The sequence below is a fragment of the Sceloporus occidentalis genome, unplaced genomic scaffold (genome assembly GCF_023333645.1).
Source record: "Sceloporus occidentalis isolate IW3139 unplaced genomic scaffold, rSceOcc1.0.p SCAF_3, whole genome shotgun sequence".
Lineage (NCBI taxonomy): Eukaryota > Metazoa > Chordata > Lepidosauria > Squamata > Phrynosomatidae > Sceloporus > Sceloporus occidentalis.
In genome coordinates this window covers 89,531,716-89,555,422 of record NW_028316983.1, presented here as the reverse complement: position 1 = coordinate 89,555,422, position 23,707 = coordinate 89,531,716, and the positions used below count along the sequence as shown (strand labels likewise).

The 23,707-nt window shown below is 39.6% G+C and overlaps 1 protein-coding gene across 1 annotated transcript in view; it reads left to right on the top strand.

Annotated features, from left to right (window-relative positions):
* WLS (Wnt ligand secretion mediator) overlaps positions 1 to 23,707 on the top strand; it is a 45,374-nt gene that overhangs the window by 12,942 nt on the left and 8,725 nt on the right. The window contains exons 2-7 of the mRNA XM_089515414.1: positions 6,795 to 7,067; positions 16,741 to 16,865; positions 18,300 to 18,461; positions 20,434 to 20,570; positions 22,114 to 22,282; positions 23,117 to 23,214. Of these exons, the coding sequence (XP_089371540.1) occupies positions 6,795 to 7,067; positions 16,741 to 16,865; positions 18,300 to 18,461; positions 20,434 to 20,570; positions 22,114 to 22,282; positions 23,117 to 23,214 (964 nt within the window). The remainder of the gene's footprint in view (positions 1 to 6,794; positions 7,068 to 16,740; positions 16,866 to 18,299; positions 18,462 to 20,433; positions 20,571 to 22,113; positions 22,283 to 23,116; positions 23,215 to 23,707) is intronic.

Below are 23,707 nucleotides of genomic sequence, written 5' to 3'. Positions count from 1 at the left end.
ATATGCTTCTAGAAATATATTGGAGATGTTGGAACAAAACTAAAAGCCTTCTGAGATGTTTCTTCATGTACCACATTATGAATTTATTGATGTTATTGTCAAAATATTACTGACCACCAAAATGGTCGTTGCATGCCTTCAAGTTGTTTCTGATTTAGCATGACCCTATCATGGTGTTTTCCTGGCAACAGTTGTTGAGAGGAGGTTTGCCATTGCCTACCCCTGAGGCTGAGAGCATGCATCTTGCCCAATGTCACCCAGTGGATTTCGTGGCCAAAACTAGGCACCTTAAAAATAAGCACAAATTGTGGAATGATAGCTTCCAGACCCGAGAAAGCTTTGTTGTAATCAAAATTCTGGTTTCCTTCTCAAGAAAGTGTAATGTTTAAAATCAAGCAGAATGAGGCTGCATCCTGTGAATAAATCTCACATCAGAATCTACTTTATTACAGAACAGAAACTAGAGAAACATAACACCAAGATGGGCTGAACTGGGCATGTTTTAGAACCAGAGCACCCTTCTGCCATGCATTTGACAGTAATTCCCATCATGGTGCCTTTCCAGTGTATTCCCATTAATGACCATTATTACATGGGAGAAAAGATAGTAGTGGTATGTGCATGTGTTTGTGTTCTCTGGGGCTATGTCTGTACTGCAGAAATGATGCAGTTTGACACCACTGTAACTGGCATGGCTCAATGTTATGGAATTCTGGGATTTGTAGTTTGTTGTGGCACCAGAGCTCTGACAGAGAAGGCTAAATGTCTCACAAAGCTACAGTTCCTGAGTCCCATAGCATTGAGCCATGGCAGTTGAAGTTGTGTCAATCTGGTTTAATTCTGCAGTGTGGGTGCAGCCTTGGTTTCTCAAGAGAGAGAAAAGAATTTGAAGAACATTATTAAAGGCAAATGCTGCTCCAGTGAATTGCAGTTGTTGTTTTTTCATGAGAGAGCTCAATAACCTTGTAAACAAAATACTTAAGTATGAACACTTCAGCTGCTATTCAAATAACACTTCAAGACATAAAGAATGTTAGCAGCAAGTAGTACTAAAAATGCAGCCTATATGATTTGGATCAGTTGACTATGTATTGTCTAGGTTTTATGAGACACTGTGTTCTAAAGATATCTGGACTCTTCCTGGTCTTTTGTTTTGCCTACATTTACTTTGAAATGGCATCAAGCAGCTTTTAGTTTTATTACCCAACAAATCCTCCAACATGGGGGGGGGGGACTTCCCACCACCCCTGTGCATGAATGACTTGGATTCAAGTATTAAGAAGTGCCAGACATTCCAGAGATACAACTTGATGAGGTCTTTTGTATTTGAAGCAGACATCTTTCAGTTAAACAAATGGTGCTCCATATAAAATGTTAACTCCCCTTGTCTCACCACTCACCTATGAACTCATCCTAACTTAGGGTTCAGATCATAATTTCAAACCAGCAGCCTATAGTGCCTTCCCAAGCAAAATTACAACTGTGAAAATGAGACAATTTATGTATTTTATTATTTGTCAGGGCTGGTGCACTGGACAAGCATCACTACTTGGCTTGCATTATAGGTTTGGCTCCCATCCCATTCAATAGAAAAGAGTGCTATACGAAGTGTGGGGGAAAGAGGGACTCCATGGGATGAGAGCCGAGGTACTTAACGGAATTGCAGTGTTATGCTAAACATTGCTCTTCAGATAAGATATTATTATGTTCAGCTCGGTAGCCATGCAGGACATAAACATTTCTTTATATAGCTTGGAGAAATTACTTTGTGGGCTACAACTCCTGGAATCTCTTCAGCCAGCTGCCAGACATGCTTGGGGATTCTGAGACTTGCAGTTCAAAATGTAACATTTCCAACATAAGTTTCTTTACTTTTTTTTTTTTTTTTGGTAAAATGGAGAATACAGAAATTCTCCAGTGGATGAATACGTAACAAGAAGAGATATTAAGTTTAAAAAATGTATTATAAACAGCTTACAATTTGAAAATCTATTATTTCAATTTGGGAGGAGGGCAGAAGGAGTTAGGAAATGAAATTTGGTTTTCCTGTTCTCTCTCTTTTTAATTATTGGGATATTTTTTTTTTTTTTTGCCTGAGATGAATTCAGTGTCCATAGAACAAGTGATGAAGCAGTGTTTCTCCAGATGACGATTGACTCCCCCTCCCATCATCCCTGACCATTAGTAGGGCTGGATGGAGTTGATGGTAGTTGGAATCTTGAATTATTTAGATTACCATGGGTTCCCCAATCTTACCTTAAAGGATCTTTTTGAAAAGTGCAGAAAATTCAATTCTTCAACTCTCACCAGTGCATTAAAAAAAAAAAAATTCTCAGAGAAATATACATGCCCTGGAATAAAAGTTTTAACCAGAATATAACATTATGCTGAATTTGCCTGTGACCCATAATACTGCCTGTAGGTTAAGATTTATACATTCTAAAAAATGAATTTAGGAATAAAGTAAAATCAAGGTAAGAAATACCACAACATCACAAGCTTGCTCTCCACCAGGTTCCCGTATTGTTTCTTTTCCTTGCCGCTCCAAATGGGTGGTGAGGCTCTTGTGTGTTGACCTCTAGAGCTCTGGTATCATGGCAAGTCATGCAGTCTTCTGCAATGCAAGAACCAGAAGACTCAGGGTGAGGAGAAGGTTCTGGGACAATAGTTAATAAGGCTGCAGAGCCCAACCAAAATTAAGGACCCTTGACTGTGTGTGCATGTTATGTGCATGTGCTGATGCGTTTATTTCAGCAAGGCTTAACAGTGATTTGGCTTCTGCCAGTGACTGTTCACTAGATTGTATGTTCTTCTGTAAAAGAAATTTATATGATGAAGCCGCAAGCAAAATGATCCTCTGGTGGGCTGGAGGCCCAGGAACATGCTTTTGTTTGGTTCATTGGAGCAGGTCATTGCTTGATGTGCAGGATTAGGAGGCTCATGGGACCAGCTAATTGACCAGAGTTACTGATACAAGTACATGCTCCCTGGGACAAAACAAAAGGCAGGATATATGGAGCCAGTCATTGCCCCTGACCTTTTGAGAACCATGTGGCTATTTTGTGTATCCAACTGTAGGAGAATCCCTCTTGTGTTCTCTAATCCTGTTCTGATTACTCAGTAACTGGCACATATTCAGCAATATCTTGAATTTCTTTGGATGGCCATGGTTTTCATTACAGCAGTTTGATTTTGTGGTTGTTGTTTATTTAATTAATTACCAGTACCTTCTTCCTTTGTCCCCAAAATTAACAAAATTGGCTTTCCGGTTTGCTAAGTAAACAAATACAATTAAAACATGAATGTCAACTAAGAAAATCATCTGTCCTTGCTGAGCTTCTCATGAGCAGCCAAAACTGTGTTACAGGTATACCTCAGTTAAAGAAGCAGATGTGTTCTGGGTATTACTTCTTTAATAGAAACTTTTGGAATCAAAAGAAGAAATAATATGAACAGAATAGGGATATGTTCCTTCACCACAAAAAAAGCACACGTTTCAGCAGAATTTTAAAAATTATTATTCAGAACTAAAAGTATGCATATGTGAAATAAAACAACCAGGTCAAATAAGCCTTGCGTGAGACTAATTCAAACCGTCCAAAATGCACCCTGGGATATTTTTTTCACCCTTTTTTCTAATAATTTCCATTTTGGTGGCCAAACTGATAGATCTGTGTTTTAAAAACATTCTGGTGGTAGCTTGCCACTCAGTTGTGCTTAGTATGAGATTCCAAAGGCAGCTGCTGCTTACCTTGACTGATTTAAGGAGGCACACATTACTGTAGTTGAACTGGCAAAGTAGAATCTTGCTCTTTCCCTGCTCAATTTTTATTGCATGGTTTACTACAAACAGCAGAAAGTTTGTTCTTTACCTCATCCTCAGTGTCAGTACTGCAAAAAACATAAACAAAAAACTTAGATATAGGACAATGAAGAACAGAGGGTATGGGCAGGCACCAGAAGACTTTGTGAAAAGAAGCTTCTTTCTTAAAAGGATTTGTTAACTGAGATGTACCTGTATTCCACATGGCTTTTAAAACTGGTTTTTCACATTCACTTTTTAACATTGCATTTAATCTATTTTAAATAAGGCTTTAAATAAAGCTTTTATCATTTTGGAAGTGCTGGTGGGCAGAAGGGCAACACAACGACTTTTAATTAAATAAAGAAGAAGACAGCAGTAAAACAGAAGTAATGGCAGCTGAGTTTATATGCCAAGAGCTTGTCTTAGGGTGTATCCACACTACAGAATTAAAGCAGTTTGACACCACTTTAATTGTCACAACTCTGTCCTACACAGTCCTGAGGTTTGTTGTTTCGTTTGGTCTTTCAGAGCTCTTGTAGACTGCCTTAACAATCTACAAATCCCAGGATTCTGTGTAGGAATGGATAGGCATGATGCTTAAACTGGTGTCAAACTGCTTTAATTCTGCAGCATGGATACACCCTCAGTGAAGCCTTTGATCTTTGATGGAACAAAGCAGATAGGGTCAGCCAGGGAATTCCAGAGGCTGAATGGCCATCAAGATATTGCACATAAGTCATTTATGTGTGCTAGGGTTTAAAATACTGTACCTCCATATTGTAGAAGTAAGTTGGTCAGTTAAATGTGGAAGCCTCTGCAAATTTGAGAAGCAAACTTTCTAAGATATGTCCTCCAAATCTATCACTGCACAAGTACCTATTGTATGAACACCAGAGGAGGTAAAATATGAAATGGATGGTACTCTTCTAAGAACTAGCACCTTAACATCATATTAAGAATATGTAAAAAAGGGAATTATCTTAACACTCCCCTCCCCCTTACTGTTGTCTTCATGAGGAGTGACTTTCAGAAGAGGAGAGATGCTTCCATCTATAGATGTTCTCTGTGTTATTTGGAGAATGTGAAATTCCAAATTCTGGATTGCTTGGAGGAGTCCATGGATAGAGGAGAGGATTTTATAATACAGGTTGTGCTGGTTTTACAGCTCTTCTTTAAAAAACACATTCAAAAACGTGTATTTTTTATTATAGAAAGCATTTGGCAGTTGGTGATTGAGAGTGTTTTTCTTTTTAATTGTAGAATTGGCAGGAGCTTTATAGATGAGGTTATGCTGTTACTGTAGAGGCAAGATTTTGCTTTGCTATTTTTGTTTTGGGATGATGAATTTTAATGTGTGTATAAGCTAATGTTTTCTCCTATAATATAAGCAGCCTGAGGTGTGGTGATTTTGGTTGCTGGGCTGATTGTTTAAAGATCTGCATAAATTTGCTTATGACTGGACTTAAGATGGTGTGGAGGGATAGCTATGCAGGAAGACCCCTCCTTCTGACCATGTGGCACTGGGAACAAAACATTCCAGGAGTCCAGGAGATAAAATTTAAATTCCATCAGCAATACAAAAAGGTACTTCCTATGTGATCCAAAATGTCTCTAACCCTTGTGAGGTCACAACCTCCTTTGTTAGGCAGAGAACATTGGATGTCTCAAGAGAAGCTTCCATGCTTTTGCACTGGGAAAATTTTAAGTGCTGTATTGGTAAAACATACCAAATGTAATTTTGGGCTGTTACTGTATTTTGCTGTATGGCCAACATCCCTGAGTATGTTTCCTGGATGTGAAGATACTGCATTTTAGCCACAACAGGAGAATCCTAAAGAGGAAGCCAATGGACTGAAGCTTTATTGTTTGAGGTTTCTACTTCAACAAGGGTAAAACATCTTTTTAAAAAACTGGGACTACATTAGGCATGTTTTACCAAAACTGCACCTAATTTTTTGGGGATGTTTTTGTATCCTGGCTTGGCCATGAAACCCACTGTGTTTCCTAAATGTAGGCTTAAAATTCCTTGCCCAATACACCAATAAAGAGATGAGGAGTATGCCAGGGAGTGGGCATGGCCCAGAACAGTGCCATGTACTAGATTTGATAGTCTCATGTGTTACATTAGGTGAGCCTTCCATTGTTTCTTTTGAGATAATCATATCACTAAAGACGTTTTGGGTACTGATTTTGTGATAGTTGAAGTATTATTACCTGTGCTACTGGTACTAGCATATGCATGCGGGGAAAGGTGGTCTTGTTTATGGCACTCTTCTGTCTGTTGTTTGTGTTTTGTCTGTACATATTTGTACAAGAAGATAAGTGAGTCTTCAGTGTCCTTGCTTTGCTCTACCAGGCTGAATATATTTAATTCCTGGAGAATCCTTTTGCAGAAAGTCTAATTCTTTAAGAACCTGTCATGGAAGTTTAACAGTTATGTGCTTCCTGTTCACAAGGTAGACTGAGGAGGACAGTAATACTGATGACTCCATTCAAAGGAAACAACCATTTTGTAGTAATGCAAGATTTCTATTTGTAACTATTTTGCTGTATAGATCTAAGGAGCAAGGAAATAAAAATAGGGTCTGATCTTTTCTTCTTTTTTCTTACAAACAAATGGGAAAATAATAGTATTCTGGTGTTTCATATCAGTAACTCTGCTGTATGCTAAGTTGAAGTAACTACATGAGATCTTGACTGTCATAGAGTTAGAAGTGATTGCAAAATTCATCTATTCCAGGGGCAGAAATCATACAGCCTTGCAGCTCTCAGATTGCATATCCCAGCAGCCTTAGCTCATATAACCACTAGTTAGGAATGCTGGGAGTTACCATCCAGCATCATCTGCAGGGCTGCGTAATTTCCACCCATGATTTATGCCAATTGTTTTCCAAGGCAGGAAATTCACTTATTATTTCATTGTTGAGTCGCTATATCATGTGTTAATGAATCCTAAAACTATTCTGTGTATATGTGCATTTTTTTTCAGCTCCAAGTCCCACTACAGCTGTGCCCTATGTGGCAATAAAATGCATAGATGTGCGGAAAAACCACCACAAGAACAAATGGTTTATGCCGTGGGGACCTAACCAGTGTGAAAAAATCAGAGATTTGGATGAAGCTATGATCCGGCAAATAGAAGCCAATGATATTGTGTTTTCGGTTCACATGCCACTTCCCAACAAAGAAATGAGCCCTTGGTTCCAGTTCATGCTGTACATTTTGCATATGGATATTGCTTTCAAGACTGACAACCAAATAAGTAAGTACCTGGAAAAAAGATTTCAGTTTAATGGTATCACTGTAAGAAAAAAGAAGGGGCAAATGAGTGTTAAAATGTAAATGAAAGCAAAGAATTCTCACTTCAGTGAGTTGCACTGTTTTATAAACACAAGCCACTTTGGCATCAATCCTGGAGCCATTTTGAGACCTTTCCTAGGGAGGGGGACGTTTCACTAGCCCCTCTTCTCCTAATCCCCTTTGATATCATCAGAACAAGTCACTCTCTAAATTACAAGGTATGCATCTTCCAGTAGTTTCTCTTAGTCATTGGATTGAGGTGATTGAGTCCCAGTCCTGGGAAAAGAGAAGGAAGGAAGGAAATAAATAAATAAATAAATAAATAAATAAATAAATAAATAAATATTTCTAATCCTTAAGAAATGGTTGCAGATTCTCACAGCACAGCCCACTCACACTCAACTTTCCAATGCCTACACAATTCACTACTACAACTGACCAGTCATGTCACTCTTCATCAGTCAAACACTTCCCACCACAACAATTGACAGTTGTGTCTTCATTGTTTTCTTGGTGCTTCTTGTTCCCCACCTTAAAGTTGACAGGTGATAGATGCCCTGACTGTCCATCTCTAAGGCTTCTTCTGGTAAACTGGTCTACATTGGGTTGCCCACCACTGTAACAAAAACCAAGACAATAGTAGAGAAGCCCTATAGAATCATTAGCTAGTGCCAAAAGAGAGAGACAGAGAGAATATGAATGAGAGGGTGCATTTATACTGCAGTTTGACACCTTTTTAATTGCCATGTCTCCATCTTACAGAACTCCAGCATTTGTAGTTTTGTGAAGCACCAACACTCTTTGGCAGAGAAGGCTAAAGATCTTTCAAAACTACAAATCCCAGAATTCCATAGGATGAAGCTACAGCACTTAAACTGGAGTCAAAAATGCATTATTTCTACAGTGTAGATACATCCAGAGTCAGAGATGGAGCTGCACTTGAGCTGATAGGATCTGTTAGGGTCTTCATTCCACAGACTGAACAGTCGTATTCACTTATTCAGCTAACTCTTAGATACCCCAGTTCTGTCTGGATGACTTTACTGTAACCCCATGTTGGTTTGGAGCAACCTCATCCTGAAGTTGTGAGTGTTGAGGTCACCACCATCTCACATTCATATTTTCTTATCTATCTCTGTCTGGCTGTGGCCAGTGGGAAAGGCAGCTCTTATACTCTATGGAATAATCTCATGACTACAGTTTTGGAGAGATCAAAGTCCACAACATTCCAAGTGAGTTACAATCCTTCATCTGTGTGTTTATTCAGTTTTTAAAATCCTTTCATTTCATGAAGCACAATAGTTTGGGGGTATTTCTTTTCTTCATTTCCAGGAAATGTGTGGAGGTCAGAAGATGAATCTTTAGAATTGTTTATTTTCTTTTTTTTAAATCTCTGAACTTAAGTTTGCCGCTAATGATGTTCTTATAATAGTATATTCACTATTCATCTGACATCTGAATCCCAAACACCCTTTTCCTTTCTGTCTTGAGGACAAAAAGAAAAAAAGAAAAAAACATGTAGTTTTCTCATGTTGTCAAGGAGAAACATGAAGGTGAAAGTCATCTTTGAGATCATTCTTGGCTTGATTCTCTTGTTCTAATTTGAGTGAATATAACTCTGTCCTGCCTTTGCCATTTCTAGACACTGAATGAGAGTACAGACTGGCCAGGATCCAAGCCTCGACTCCCTCTGGCATTTCTCCTGACTCTGTAGGCTTCATTAGTCATCCAGTGCCCCATCTTACTTTGTCCACATCCCTTCCTTTAATTATGTTGTCATTTTAGCTGGTAACACCTTTTAACTTTATGGAGCCATCCCTAGGTATTTTATTTCATCCATTAAAATTTGCAACCCTTACAATATGTTGTTAGCTATCAGTGGATAAATAGATCTCAGTTAATTATTCTGTGCCCTAGAATGCATCCTTCCCTTTGTCCAAGAGAGAAGAAATAGGAGGTGTCTTTTTTTCATTTGGAAAGCCCATGATGCCCGGGAGACTGAAAAATGGTGATTCGCCTAAAGCCAGAGCCACAAAATTTTCTGGTTGGGTGTATAGAATACTGAATACGCCCCTTTATTGTGAGTGTTAAGCAGGTGGGTGGTTTGATAGTTATTGACATACGCCAGACCTTTTGCCCAACAGAAGGCAAATCAGACAGGCAGTAACATTGGAGATAGCAACATTCAATGGATTATATGTAGAAAAAAATGACTGGAGATGTCGTCCTCTCATTTTGCAAAATAATATATCATATTATTTATTAGTTGCACTTCTGTCCCATCTTCCATCAACTGCACTGTACTAAGTATACATGGCTCTCCCTTTCCCCCACTTCATCCCCAGCAACTTTGTGAGATAGGTCAGGGGAAGTGGTTGGCTAAAAGATATCCAGAGAGATTCTTATCTTAGAGGAACATGGAGCTGGATCTCCTAAATCCTAATCACTACTTCACACTACTCTGAATTGTCTCAGACATCCTGTCATCTGTAACATGTGAATGATAATGGCTCAGCTTACCGACTACTGTGTAAAATTTTGGCCCCTGATATAGTGCCCATGTTGACTAAATTTATTTTATCTATGCTACCTCATAAGCTGCCACTCTGTATAGATCCAAAGTGTTAACTTTTCAAAGATTTATCTTGACCCCTGTTATTCCACTGTACTAAAGTTTATGTTCATGCTTTATTTGTGTAATTCAGAGGCCCCTTATTTTTATATTAACTGTGTTGGCCAGGGTGGAAAATCCAAACATATCTGGGGGACCATGCATTTTCCACTACTGGTTTACACCATCCTTACAGCATGTTATTTGAATCCATTGAGGTTCCTATAATCTACAAATTTAATTTGCATTCTAATGTCTCTGTTTCCTTAAGTTAGTGTTTCAATATGTTATCTCATCTTCAGTAATGATCTTTTGTTTCGGGTGAGACCATACACAATCAGAAACCTAGACCCAAAATATATGCAGCTGTTCTTTTTCACACTTTTTTCCTTGTGGGTGGAATTATTTTGGGTTTGACATTAAAATTCAGAGAGAGAGCGTGCAGGCATATATAGAAGACTTGGATCGGGGGACACCAGTGGAATAAAAATGGCCAGAGTGACTCATTGTTTGACTCAATCTAGTTGCTTCCTTTGGCCAGTATCCCTTGGCTGCTTGAATCACTGAGTGAAAGATAATGGGAGGCTTAAGTCACCATTTCACCACAGTGTAATTACTGTTTCTTTGTTTATGATACACAGTGCAGAAATTCAAGATCTAGGCAGTAATGCTGTTGAGACCTTATAAATTCCTCTTTTAAACAGCTAAAGGTTTTCTAGCAGTGGAGGAATACTCTGATCTTGGCAGGATGCCTCTGAAAGATCTTTGCAGTGGTTTTATTTTCCTTTCAAATAAAGCAGATTGATTGTGAGGCTCTAAAGCACATCTTGGAGGAGGATGTTTTTAATGACCTTGAAGGGTGCTGCGCTTTTCTTTCTGAAAGATGCATTTGTTATGCATGCTTATGGAAATTAGGTCTTTCCAGTGACTAAATATTTTTGTAGTTAATTCTGTTATTGCTGTGAACAAAATTGATTAATTTAATATTTACATGCGTGAATAAATTATCTCCTTGCTAGCTGATAGATTGATATGAAGAGAAAAGAAAAAAACAACAACAGCCTGCTGGATGGGTAGTGTATTTATATGGGCAATACATTTTCTTCATCTTAAATACAGCCAGCATTATCTCTGCTTAGTGAGATGGCTTACCACTAGGAACCATATTAATATATATCTGTATCTATATATCTATATCTATTACTTGTAAATCTCACTTTCAGCAATAAAATTCCCACCAGGTTACAGTAAAACCAAGGAAATGTTATTTTAAAACAATGGTCACAGGGTCTAAATCCAGTTGCTAGTTTTAGCTGCAGTTGGCGAATGATAAATCAAGACTTAGGCAAATTCCATTGATTCAGCAGGCATACTCTTGATAGGACTAGCAGTCCTATGAGGTCCAATAAAACAACAGAAGAAAGTCAGCATCCTAGAATGCAGTAGTAAGATAGTCACAATGACTTAAACAATGAAATTATGGCCTGTTACAGACTGCCAAAATAAAGCTGCTTTGGATCTCTTTGGAGGTATGCTGTTTAAATGATGCATGCATCTAGGGTTGCCATAACCCGGCTGCAACCGGGATTTTCCCGGTTTTGGCGGCACCTGCCCGCTCACATCACGGGTGCTGCCAAAAACCGGGACAACCCCGGTTGCAGCGGATTTGCGCTGCAACCCGTGGGGCCTCGCTGCCCTTCTCCTCCTCCACCTCTCATGGCCGCGCGGAGGAAGAGGAGGACAGCGAGGCCTTGGGCGGAGGAGGCGAAGGGGGAGGTGGCGCCTCCTGTGCGCGGCCGCACCACCCTCCCCGCCTCCCTGCGGCCCCGCGCCCTCTTTCCCGGCCTCTGTGGAGGCCAAGAAGGAGGGCAGGCCCTGGCGATCGCCAGAAGCCCTGCACCCTCCTTCTCAGTCTCCTCAGAGGCCGAGAAGGAGGGGAGGCCCTGGCGATCGCTAGGGGCTCCGTGCCCTCTTTCCTGGCCTCTGAGGAGACTGAGGCCTCCGCAGAGGCCGGGAAGGAGCGTGTGGGGCTACTGGCGATTGCATTATGAAATGTAGGACACGTTTTTTTTAAAATGGAGGCCCCATTTTTAAAAAAAAAAAGTGTCCTACATTTCACAATTTTGTCCTACATTTTCCCCAGTTTGGAGGTCCTGAGTTATGGCAACCCTACATGCATCCTAAGAATCCAGAAGCTGCACCAACACTGCACTCCAGTGCTTAGGAATGGAGTGTGGCTTTGGCGTGACCTCCGGACTCTTAGGACCCATGCATCATTTAAATAGAATACCTCCAAAGAGACCCGAAGCAGCTTTATTTTAGCAGTCTGTAACAGGCCCAAATGATCTAAAAAGCAACTTAAGGAAAATAAAAAGGTCTCTGTCTAGTACTGAAAGAGTATCATCATCCATATCAGGAAACAGAATTCCAAAAGCAAGGCCAGCACTGAAAAGTCTGCGCTTTATCTCAGGTGATGCTACTATCTGAAGGAGTGTATTTGATCTCCAAGCAGGTTGATGTGGAAAAATTTGGTTCAATAAAGATGTGGTGGATCCAGTCAGTAGCCATGCTGGCTGGAGGATTCTGGGAGTTGTGTATGGTTTTTTTTTTTATCCATACTCTTTTCAGAAGGTAGTGCTAGATGATTCCTGCTGGATGGTTGGCCATTGGTGTATGATGACCCTTTGTTTTAATTCAGTTATATTTGCCAAACAGGTTAAATACATGTCTTGATGTCTTCTTGAAGTAATTAGCTCCTCACTTGCTTTTAAGTTGTGAGATGTGGTGAATATTTTGTGTAACTTTATATGTGATGTTCTTCCCTCTCTAAACGGGTCTGAGATTCTGCACTGATGCAGCAGCAAGTCACATTTCACACAAACCACATGAAACAAATACTCTGTGAATAACATTGCCTGTCTTCCAGCAATAACACAGCTGTTGAAAGAGCTTAGTCACCCAGGCAATAGATGGAGTTCTGAAGGGGGAATGTTTGTATGGGGTAACCTGACATTTGATGAGATGGGACTGTGGTGAAGGAGGATTGAAGAGGGTGGAGCACAGGAGAGAGTAAAAGAGAATCTCATTTTGCAGTGGAAAGAAATCTCTTATGTGGAGCTGCACAAAAGGCTCATTCTGAAACAAGGAAGGGTACTTCCAGCTTTTTGTAAGTAAGCTTATTCCTCTCAATGAGTCAGAACTCCAGCCATCTTCCTCTGTTCTTTAGTATTCTTTATTTTCTGAATAGCTTCTGCTATACTGGTCTGAGGAACCTAGGCTGCATCAGAATTTGGAAGCTTTACTTTTTCTGGGTCACAGATCTAAGGGGCTCCATGCTCTGAGATCTGTACTTGAAAAAAAAAAATAACTTTTACAGGCTCTGGGCTGATCTGTAGAGCAGGGGAATATAAATTCTTACAGCTTTTGTCCAAATTGCAGGTGTCAGGTACTCAGAATAGACATGCCTGAAGTTCACAAAATCCACTGTCTCTCCAGAAATACTCTTAGAATGGTTTCCCAAATTCCTTATCAATAGGGAGGGGATTACCCATATATTATAGACCTTTACAAGAACATCTAGAATAAAATGTAGCTTTCACTGAGCAGTGCTATTTTGTGTCCTTTACTAAAAGCCCGTATGGTGACGTGGATTAATTGTCTGGCTATGACTCTGGAGATAATGGTTCAAATCACCACTCAGCCATGAAACCCACTGGGCGACCTTAGGCAAGTCACACTAACTCAGTTGGAGGGAGGGGAAGGCAATAAATCTCCTTAGAACAAATCTTGGCAAGAAACCCCCCTTATAAGTTCACCTTATAGTCACCATAAGTTGGAAATGACTTGAAGGCACACAACAACAACAATAAACAAACAACTTGGGGAAAGAGATAGAATCAAGCCAATAATCCTGAAGGAAAATGGTTGGAGTCACAAGATGTGTAGTGCAAATCTTTGTGCATTCATGCACAACTCAAAATTAACATCAGGAGGAATAAGGACTGGACAACCCAGGTATAAGGATCATGCCGTCATCTCCACAGAAGTACAATGTACAGATGACAAGAAGTTACTTTGCTTTGGTCAGACCTCACCTGGAATACTGTAAGGATGATATCAACAAACTCACATGTCAAATTAGGGCCCATAACAAAGAGAAGTCAGTGAGCTGCTGCTTTTATTTAGAGTTAACAGAATCATTGGAGCAGAGGTGGGGAAACTTTGGCTCCCTCAGATGTTGTTAGATCACATCTTCCATCATCTTTGACTGGGGCTGATGGGAGCTGAGGCCACCAACATTTAGAGAGCTACAACCTCTTCAGTTGTGTGTAAAAGGATGAGGATCTCAATAAATGTTCGTTGGTTTTAAGAAACAGTGGTACATCAGAAAAACATGACTACATGCTTTCTGGACATCTGAACTGTGCTATAATTCAGACTGAAGCATTTAAGTCCACCTTTTCCTCTCTGTTTATTTAAAGCAGCTGCAAGTGCTGCCTTTGTGTTGAACAGCTTTTCTATTTTTAGATCATTGTAGTTTGAACAAAGGTCTGTGAAATTAGAGGTGTTTTGAATCTTTAGTATAATCTACAAGGAGGGGGTGTTTCGTGAAGCATTAGTTAAATTCAGAGCCAAGATTTTGCAAATAAAAACATGGCTAATGTGAGAAACTGCAATACATCAAGGACATTTATTAGTATATAAAATAAAGCAAAACCAGTGTTTGGTCTTGTTTTCAAGGCCAGTGGTCTGTATGTATTTGCAGTATGGAGATCCAAAATACCAGAACTACAGCTGTCTGAATACTGCTGTGATAAAATATATTGGAGGGAGTTAATGAAGTTCCCAAAATGAAGAACTGTAATTGTTGGAGAACAAGTATGCCTCAAACATCCTTTGTAATAATATTTTCTTTCTTTCACCACTCTTTTTATTTCTTTTTTATTTCTCTTCTAGAGACAGTCTGAAGGATTGGCCTTACTAGGGCTGCATGCTTGTGAAAGATAATTAGTTCCTTACCCTTTACTCTAGGCCTTTCTGCCACCACTCTAGACCAGTTTCTGTCTTATCTCTAGATGAAGGAAGATCTTTGCAGTTTAGAATTGAGTTAGGCTTGAGCCTCAGTGATCCTCAGTTTAGAAACAGAGCCCTATTATTTTTGTGCATTATTTTAAGAAATTGTCTGATTTCCAAGTAGAGTTGGTGGGATTATTATCAACCAACCCTCCTCTACTTTTTTAAAGAGCTGCATTATATTTTTAAAGAACTGCATTAATCTCAGGCGTCTGCATATTTTATCCCCTTTTTGAGGCAAAGCCTCAAACTAATCTACAAGGTAAAATGTGAAAACAATAAATTGTGTCAGCAGCCAGCTAAAGCAACAGAATCATAATAGAAACTTCACAATTATAAAAGTAAACATTGTTCTTAAAATGTATAATAGCAGGAGTACAATTTCTAAAAAGAGCCATTCATCTAAAAGAGGGCTAGAGCACCCAGTCCTTAAGGCCTGTTTAAAAATAAATCAGGTGCATGTTTATCTCCTAGAGAGCATTCTGTATGTCTGGAGGCCACCACAGGAAAGGTACTGTCTGTTTTGTGAACTTCTTAAAACCTTTTGTCCCTTGTGTCTTAGCCATTTTAAGAGGATGCCAAGAACAAGTTGAACCTCCCTTAGCCAGAAATACAAAAATTTCCAAAACCCACAACGTTTTGCCACCAGCTTCTGCCTTCAAGGAAAGTGGGTTAGTCAAATGTCCAGCACATGCTGAGTTTTTCCTCAAGGATCCCTTGCTCCACCACTGTCAGAAATTTGAGGAAAGTGGGGAGGACCCTAGTTCCTACAAATTTGCTCACAGAAAACCCTTATAAAAAGCGTATGTCACAGGCATTTCCTCATCTATCAGCACACTTTCTGCCCTTTTAGAATAACAGTTTTTGTAGCTGGGAAAGAAGAGGAAAGTTCAAGTGTATTTGCACTTCATTCAGCTGGATCCACTTCCATTTTAAATCTGGAATATGGAAGTTGTGCATACTGAAGAAGAACATTGTTGTACCGCACAAGAAAAGAAACACCTCCAAAGATGATATAAATAGCAGGTCTGAACCACAAAATCCTTCCACGCCTGTTCCCAGCACTCTGGATGAGCAGCCCTCCACGTAATTCCAATAAAATTATAACTTTGAAACAGGCAGCAGATGTGTAGGCCAGTAGAACTTCAAAGATGTCATCTTAACTGCAGGTTGGAAATATACATTGAAGACCATAGGCAAGGGTTGTCTTCAATAGTCCATGGCACTGACACTTGCAACTAAAATCTCAGTAGGTGTGCTGCATGTACAACCTCTCTGATAATGTGTAACAAAAGTGGGGTTTCAAGACGAGTTACATTTATGTCCAGTGGAAGCAGTATTTGTAGTTTTGCATGAGAACTGCATCCAAGACCATAATTTTAAACCAGGCACTGGTGTCCATACACATGAAGCATGTGCACTCTGGGACTCTTGTTAAAAAACAACAACAACCCTGAAGTATTTGGGGATGTGTGTGTGTGTTCTTCCATACGCTGACTAGGACTGAATCTGCAATCAATAGTTCAGAAAGACTGATCAAAAATGTTCATCTCACTTTGCAGCAGGAAGGGAAGGAAATTTGTAGCTGTTCAAAGCTCAGAATATGACTTCTGTAAGAGTACATTATCACAGACCTGCTTCTACCAAAAAAAATATTTGAGTCAGTAGACACTTGGAAAGGTTATAGCAACAGAATACTTGGGGCTTAAGGATTTTGTGTGTAGAATAGTGCACACTACCTAAAAACTGAATGGTGGAACAAACTTCATTCTGACAAATTGACTATGAGGTTTTTTTTCCCCTTTCAGACATGAACAGGTAAACATGTATACATTAATTAGTGCATATGTATGACTGTCTGGTATCAAGGCGGTTATCTTGAAATGATGGTGCTACTTTTCAGATTTTCCCAATTTCTTTCTGTAACCAATTTGATGCTTTCTTCCTGCAGAAGAGAATGCAGAAGTTACACTTGATGTGTCTCTGGCATATCGTGATGTCATGGGTGGCCCTTGGGAAGAAATGGCACGTGCTACAGAGACCCGAAAGCTCAAGTGTACTTTTGGTGCTCCAAAAGTAGGTCCCTTGTTCTTATTTAACATTGTTAGAATCTTTCCAAAGAAGTGGTGTTATGTACCCTTTGCTTTCGAACATACTACAGTAATTGATGCAAGAACATGAGTTGGATGTTTGGAGAAAACCTGTTTGAGTCTCATAGTATGAGAGCCAGGGAAATGTCAGTTGGAGGCAGGTGTTCTTTTGAGATCAAGATGTGTTTGTTAGCTCATAAAAGGGGCATATTCCCTGTCCTACTTTTGCTAAAGGTCGTGATATTTCCAGAAGACCATGGTTAGACTTTTCAGTAAGAGCTCTCCAACCTCAGTCAACTGTGGCTCAAATTGGTTGTGAGTACTGAAATAGAGGCCATACCAGGGAGACTTGTCTCTGAAATATTGTACTTCATTTTTTAACGTATAAGCTGTGAAGCATTACTCTTCTTCGTCTGAAATGTTTGGCACCAGAAGTGTTCATTATTTTGGATTTTGGAATACCTATATTTGTGTATACACAATGAGTCATAAACAGGCTAGAGAAAGACTTAGGATTGTGAAATAGCAAGAGGTGTGAATTCCCTACATTTCACATATCCTCATGTCTCTCTCCAGATACATGTCTGTCCAGACTCACTAATACAGTACAGGTAGTACAGTACAGGTATGTACACACTACTTGTGTTGTAGCTCAAAATGTTTTGGATTGTAGAGTGCTTTGGAATTTGGAATTCCAGATAAAGTATACTCAACCTTATCGCTTTCTGCTGTTAGGTGCCAAATAGTTGCAGAAACCTCAAAAGATGGACTGTTGTACCCCAACATTGCATTCTTGCAGTCAAAAACACTCATCATCATAGACTCCTCTTCAAGGGGACCTGGGGGATTTCAGTATACAGTTGCCCCTCTGTTTTCACAGGAGATCCGTTCCAGACCCCCAGTGCGAAAATGGAAATCTGCCAATATTCAAGCCCCATTGGCTTGAATGGTGGTGCATCCCTGCGGGCATGCACCTCATTTTATGTCCCTCCGTTTGCCCCTTGCGTGTAATCGAGAGATGCAGATTCAAAGTCTGCACAAATGGAGGGACGACTGTATACTATTCTCCTAGATGTTCTAGGTTTCTCTTCCCTTATGAGAATTGCAAGGACATTTTTTCTTAATCATTGTACCTGACTGACAAGAGTAAAAGTTTTCTTGTGTGTGAAACATAGAATACAGTGGCAAATGGATTAATTCCATGTGTTATCTGTTATTTCTCTTTTATGATATTTATATCTCTTGTTGTGATAATTATTTTTATTAGTTGTTTAGTTTAGCTTAGAGGGATAACAAGTGGCAAAGGGAAAAATATTTTGCCATTTTGGGAAATGTAAGGGTTTTTTAAAAATATAAAGAAATTTTGGATTGCAAATTGAAGCCAGCTTCTACGACTTTCTGCTCCCTGATGTTCCGGTAGACTCCAGAGCATGAAGGCAAGTTTTATGATTGTGATGTACTGCCATTCATGGAGATTGGAACCGTTGCTCATAAGTATTATCTTATCAACATTCGTCTCCCTGTGAATGAGAAGAAAGGCATCAATGTGGGAATTGGTGAAATAAAAGATATCCGTCTAGTGGTAAGTATAATTCACTTTACCTCTGGTCTTCTCCCTGTAACATGCAGATAGTCCATTGGCTAACACCTTAATTCAAGTGTCCCAAAATGTATTTCATGTGGAATGTTTGTTGGAAAATGGTGACTTAACCTCTGATTTATTAAATGTATAATTAACCATGTATGTTAGTGTGTTCTGAGAGGTTGTGATAGACTCCATCAGAAACCAGATGTAAAGTTGAGAGTATAGGGTTTGTCAGGCCCCACCTGGAATATTGTGTCCAGTTCTGGGCACCACAATTTAAAAAGGATATTGAGAAACGAGCATGCCCCAAGGAGGGTGACTAAAATGGTGAAGGGTCTGGAAACCATGCCCTATGATGACATAGGGAGCTGGGGATGTTTAGCCTGGAGAAGAGAAGGTTAAGAAGTGATATGATAGCCCTGTTTAAACATTTGAAGGGATGTCATATTGCGGAGAGAGCAAGCTTGTTTTCTGCTGCTCCAGAGAACAGGACCCGGAACAATGGATGCAAGCTCCAGGAAAAGAGATTCCAGTTCAACATTAGGAGGAACTTCCTGAGAATAAGGGCTGTTCAACAATGGAACACACTCCCTCGGAGTGTAGTGGAGTCTCCTTCCCTGGAGGTCTTTAAACAGAGGCTTGATGACCATCTGTCGGGGATGCTTTGATTGAATAGTTTTTGCATGGCAGGGGGTTGGACTGGATGGCCCTTGTGGTTTCTTCCAACTCTATGATTCTATGATTCTAATAAGTTGGCAGAAGTCCTGTTCATGCAAGAAAAGCATTTGAAATCACTTTCCATGCTTTCACCTTTTATTAACTAGTTTGATTCACAAGGGTAGTACATTGCAAAAATAGAGTTCTCTGACTATCAGACTAGATATGCAACTGCAAGGGTCACATGGGTAGAATTTCCTTCCTTCAGAACTCTGTCTGCATTGCCCAGAAATTCAGACCTTCAGAATCTGTCTAGAACTGGTTTTGGGGCACATAAGGCTCTGAGATGTAGAGGGAAATTGTTCTTCCCTGTCCTGTTGGATTCCATTGTTCCATTAGCAGAAGTCCAGTATTGGATACTGCCCAAGGATTTTCATAGAAAAAGTGTCTAGTAATCCTTGTATTAGGTGAATGGAATGCCCCTACACATAGCCACCCATGTTTCCAGTGTTTTTTCCCATAGGATGACTCTTCCATCTGTCTTTTTATTTAAAGTTTGAGAACTCAGCTGTAGAAGTAGTACCTACTTTTACTAGGTTCTGTGGAAGCTAAAACAAGAGAATATGAGAAATGATAAAAATGACTATTCTAAGGATTTGTTATTCATTACACAAAACAAGGATCGTTTTTTCAAAGTTTGACCAACCTGGGAGGTGTAGCCAAAAAGGAACTTCTCTAAGTTTCAGGATTTTTTTTACCCTAAATTGCAAGTGGGAGGAGTACCATTCTCATTGTGATACAGATAACAGTCTTAAGGAATTCTGTTGCTAGGTCCATCTAATATGGAAATGATTCTTCTTTATGGACTGAAATATTTTTGAAAATTTCCAGTGTCCATTAAGAGTACTTTTCCCTCTGTGTCTGTGGTTAAATCAGTGAGCTTTCATTAGTCTGGTTGCTTCAATTCTTAAACACAAGCAGTTGTGAGCAGTACATTAACAAGTGTAGAATAAAGTGACTAAGATATAATTAGAAGATTGTGACCAGCATTTTTAATTATTGGTTTTGATGAGTATTTTTATAAAGGCTTCTGTCTTCATTTGTAAATGGAAATCTGTTTGTATTCAAATATTTTCATGATGAAGGAGCTCTCTAAAGAGCTTGTATTTTTCCAGGGGATTTTTCCTTCCGCCGCTCCCAACATAGTTATTATTTAAGGCTTGTAGAGTTGTTACAAGGTAGTGTAATCAGTATGATAGTTCTTAATGGGAATATAAAGAAATAAAACATTAAAACTTGCTCTCACTTTCAGGGCATCCACCAAAACGGAGGCTTTACAAAAGTGTGGTTTGCAATGAAGACCTTTCTTACACCTAGTATCGTCATCATCATGATCTGGTACTGGAGACGGATCACACTGATGACACGGCCACCTGTACTCTTGGAAAAGTGAGCAAAGATCATCCCAGATGTTTTGTAGATTTCAGAATTCATGAAATTCAGTATATATTTGAAAAGAAGGAGAAGAAATTATGCAACTGTCTGATGTTGGGTTGGTAGTAAGAGGCCATAGATTAGTTTCAATTAATTTGTGTGTGGTTCATTTTAAATCCCTGTTAGTCAGATAGGTTAGCCTGTTGGAATGGGCTGAGTGCGCAGCTTGCATGGATTTACGCAGAAGCTTCCATCAGAAGAACCACCAAGCAGACTGTCACGGAGTTGTGTGGCTGATCTGGAATCTCCTCCTTCCCTCCAGATCCTGAGAAAGCACACTGAGACAGGTGTCTCTTCAAAGAGGCTCTTTAATCTTCCAGTTGCTACATATAGAAACTAAACTCCAAAGCTACACATCCACCACCGACAATCAACAAATCCACACTGTACAATGAGGCTTGGGCTTTATATACACTTTTGCCATGCGGCCACTAAGTCCAGCCTCTTCCTGCTATGTCACCTTAATTGTTGTCCCCCAGCCAAGATGACCGAGCATATTTACAGTGCTTTCCGGAACATGATGACCTTACAGATACATCACATATCCTGTACCAGCTGTAACCAGTTCCTTGGTTATCAGACTGCAAGTGACCTATAGTTACCTTTGTCACTTTCTCCACATCTGGACCTTTTATTTCAGGCTTTATTCTCTAACATAGCCACCTATAAAGAATCTGGATTTCAGTAAAGGTATGTCCTACCTGTTGAGATTTTGGTTCCTACATTTGGCTTGAGTGTACTTAGCTGGTAGTAGCCTCTTTCAAGAACTCCTAAAACAGATCTCACTGTCCCCTCCAAATCGTGGGTGTAATGTTTATTTTATGGAGTTTATTTTTTTTTAAAAATACCCTTCATCACTTGTTTCAAGCTCAGATATTGCTTCCACTCAGTGGTCTCAGTGCCTGCTTTCTGAATGCTGAGCGTCTGTCAGGAGACATTCCAGGATCCAGTTTTGGAGGCCAGAACATCTTAGGCAATGTTTTGGAATCTAGTCTTTCAGAAAAAGGGGCCTGCATTTGATTCCCTTGTGAAAGAGGATAAAAAAGCTCCCCCCTCCAGGGCACTTTGGGGGAACAACTGGCCATACAGGAAACCATTTTTGAAAAAATTATACCTCTGCCTAATTTGGGGTGGGGACCTGGGGACTCTTGAGTGGTTTAAAAAATGGCATTGGGAGCCAAATGTATGCCAGAGTCCATATTTTCCCCACTCGATGCCTAAAGCATTCCAGAAGTTCAGGAGATTCTATCTGATCATCCCATCTGTGGGCAGTTCTTAATGCAGTAGACTTAGAGCAGATCAGCAAAGAGGACATTAACTGGTTGCATGCCATTTTAACTGAGTGGTTTCCTTTTAAAGTAGACCTTGCTGACTAATCTTAAAATCAATTTTGCATAATTTGAATGTCTTTACCCTTGAGTTTTCACATGAATGCCTTGAGTTTTTGCCATGGTCATTTATCTGAAAGGAAAAAGTTTGAAAATGTTACTCTTTCCAGAGTTATCTTCGCCCTTGGGATCTCCATGACCTTCATAAATATCCCAGTAGAGTGGTTTTCTATTGGATTTGACTGGACATGGATGTTGCTTTTTGGAGACATTCGCCAAGGAATCTTTTATGCAATGCTTCTCTCGTTTTGGATCATCTTCTGTGGAGAGCATATGATGGTAGGTGCAATCATACCAAATCGTTGACACAATATTATTGAACAGGCTATTTCTTGCTCTTCAAAAACATGGGGAAATTATTGTAAAATTTGCTTTCACTCTGAAGTGGAAATCTGGGCAATTTCTGGCAACCCAGTTACTGGACTTCAACTCCCACCATCCTTCACTGTCGGCTCTGCTAAACTGATGGGAGTTGCTGTCCAGCAACATGATTTGCTGGAGGGGCACATGATTTCCATCTCTGCTAAAGTATGCAGTCATGTAGTTGTCAAAGCACCATATGTGAATTTCTAGTTTGTATTTCATTGACTGAACTAGATAAGAAAAAAGGTGCTCATTTGTTAAAGAAGACAGTTGAGACTGAGACTTCATCATGTTAGACCAGTGCTTCTCAATTATTTTCTGTCATGCCCCCCCTAGGAAGAAGAAAACATTTTGTGCCCCCCGCACGACTGCAAATAGTATTTGCCGAGGTCAAACGAGCTCCCCTTTATGGAGCCTCGCGCCCCCCCTGGGGGGCGCGCCCCACTATTTGAGAAGTACTGTGTTAGACTGTTTAGAACATCATAAAATATAATTGTCTACAGCTAGTCCAAAAACTTTGAAATAATCTTTAAGTTCTGGCAGCAGGGTTGCTTTATGTTTTAATTATTTATTGAAATCCTGCATTTGTTTTACAGCATTGATATATATTCAAGTGTCAAGGAACTACTACTGCATTTTAATTTTAATGTGAGAATGCTTCACTATTACTGATTCAGCCTTGATATAGCTTGCATTATTGACTATTTCATTGTATAGGTAAAGTAATATTTTTTAATTATTAATTTTTAGGATCAGAATCAACGAAATCACTTCTCAGCTTACTGGAAACAAGTTGGCCCAATAGCTGTAGGATCTTTCTGCCTCTTTGTCTTTGATATGTGTGAGAGGTAACTTGAAGAGCTTCCTTTTTATAATGTTTTTATAATCTTAAGGTGAATGAATTTTAGTTTGAGCCCTTTTTTCCTTTTAAAAAGAAAATGAAGTGGTTTACAACAATGAGGAAATACCATTTTTTATTATTAAATATAGCAAACATTTAGGTAAAGGGGGATTCTACATGAATCCTGTCTCACAAGCCTGTTGTCTTTAATGGGCAATATCCAATGCTAGATGTCTGCTGGCAATCCCCCTTCCCAACTCCAGACTGTCATGCACCCCCAAAACCATCCCTGTAAAGCTGAGAAACCGCCTAGGCTGCATCCATACTGCAAAAATAATGCAGTTTGACACCAATAATGCAGCCAACTGTTATGGCTCAGTGCTGTGGAATTCTGGGAATTGTGGTCTATTATGGTGCCAGAGCGCTCTAACAGAGAAAGCTAAATGCTTTACAAAATTACAACTTCCAAAATTCCATAGCATTAAGCTATGGCAGCTAAA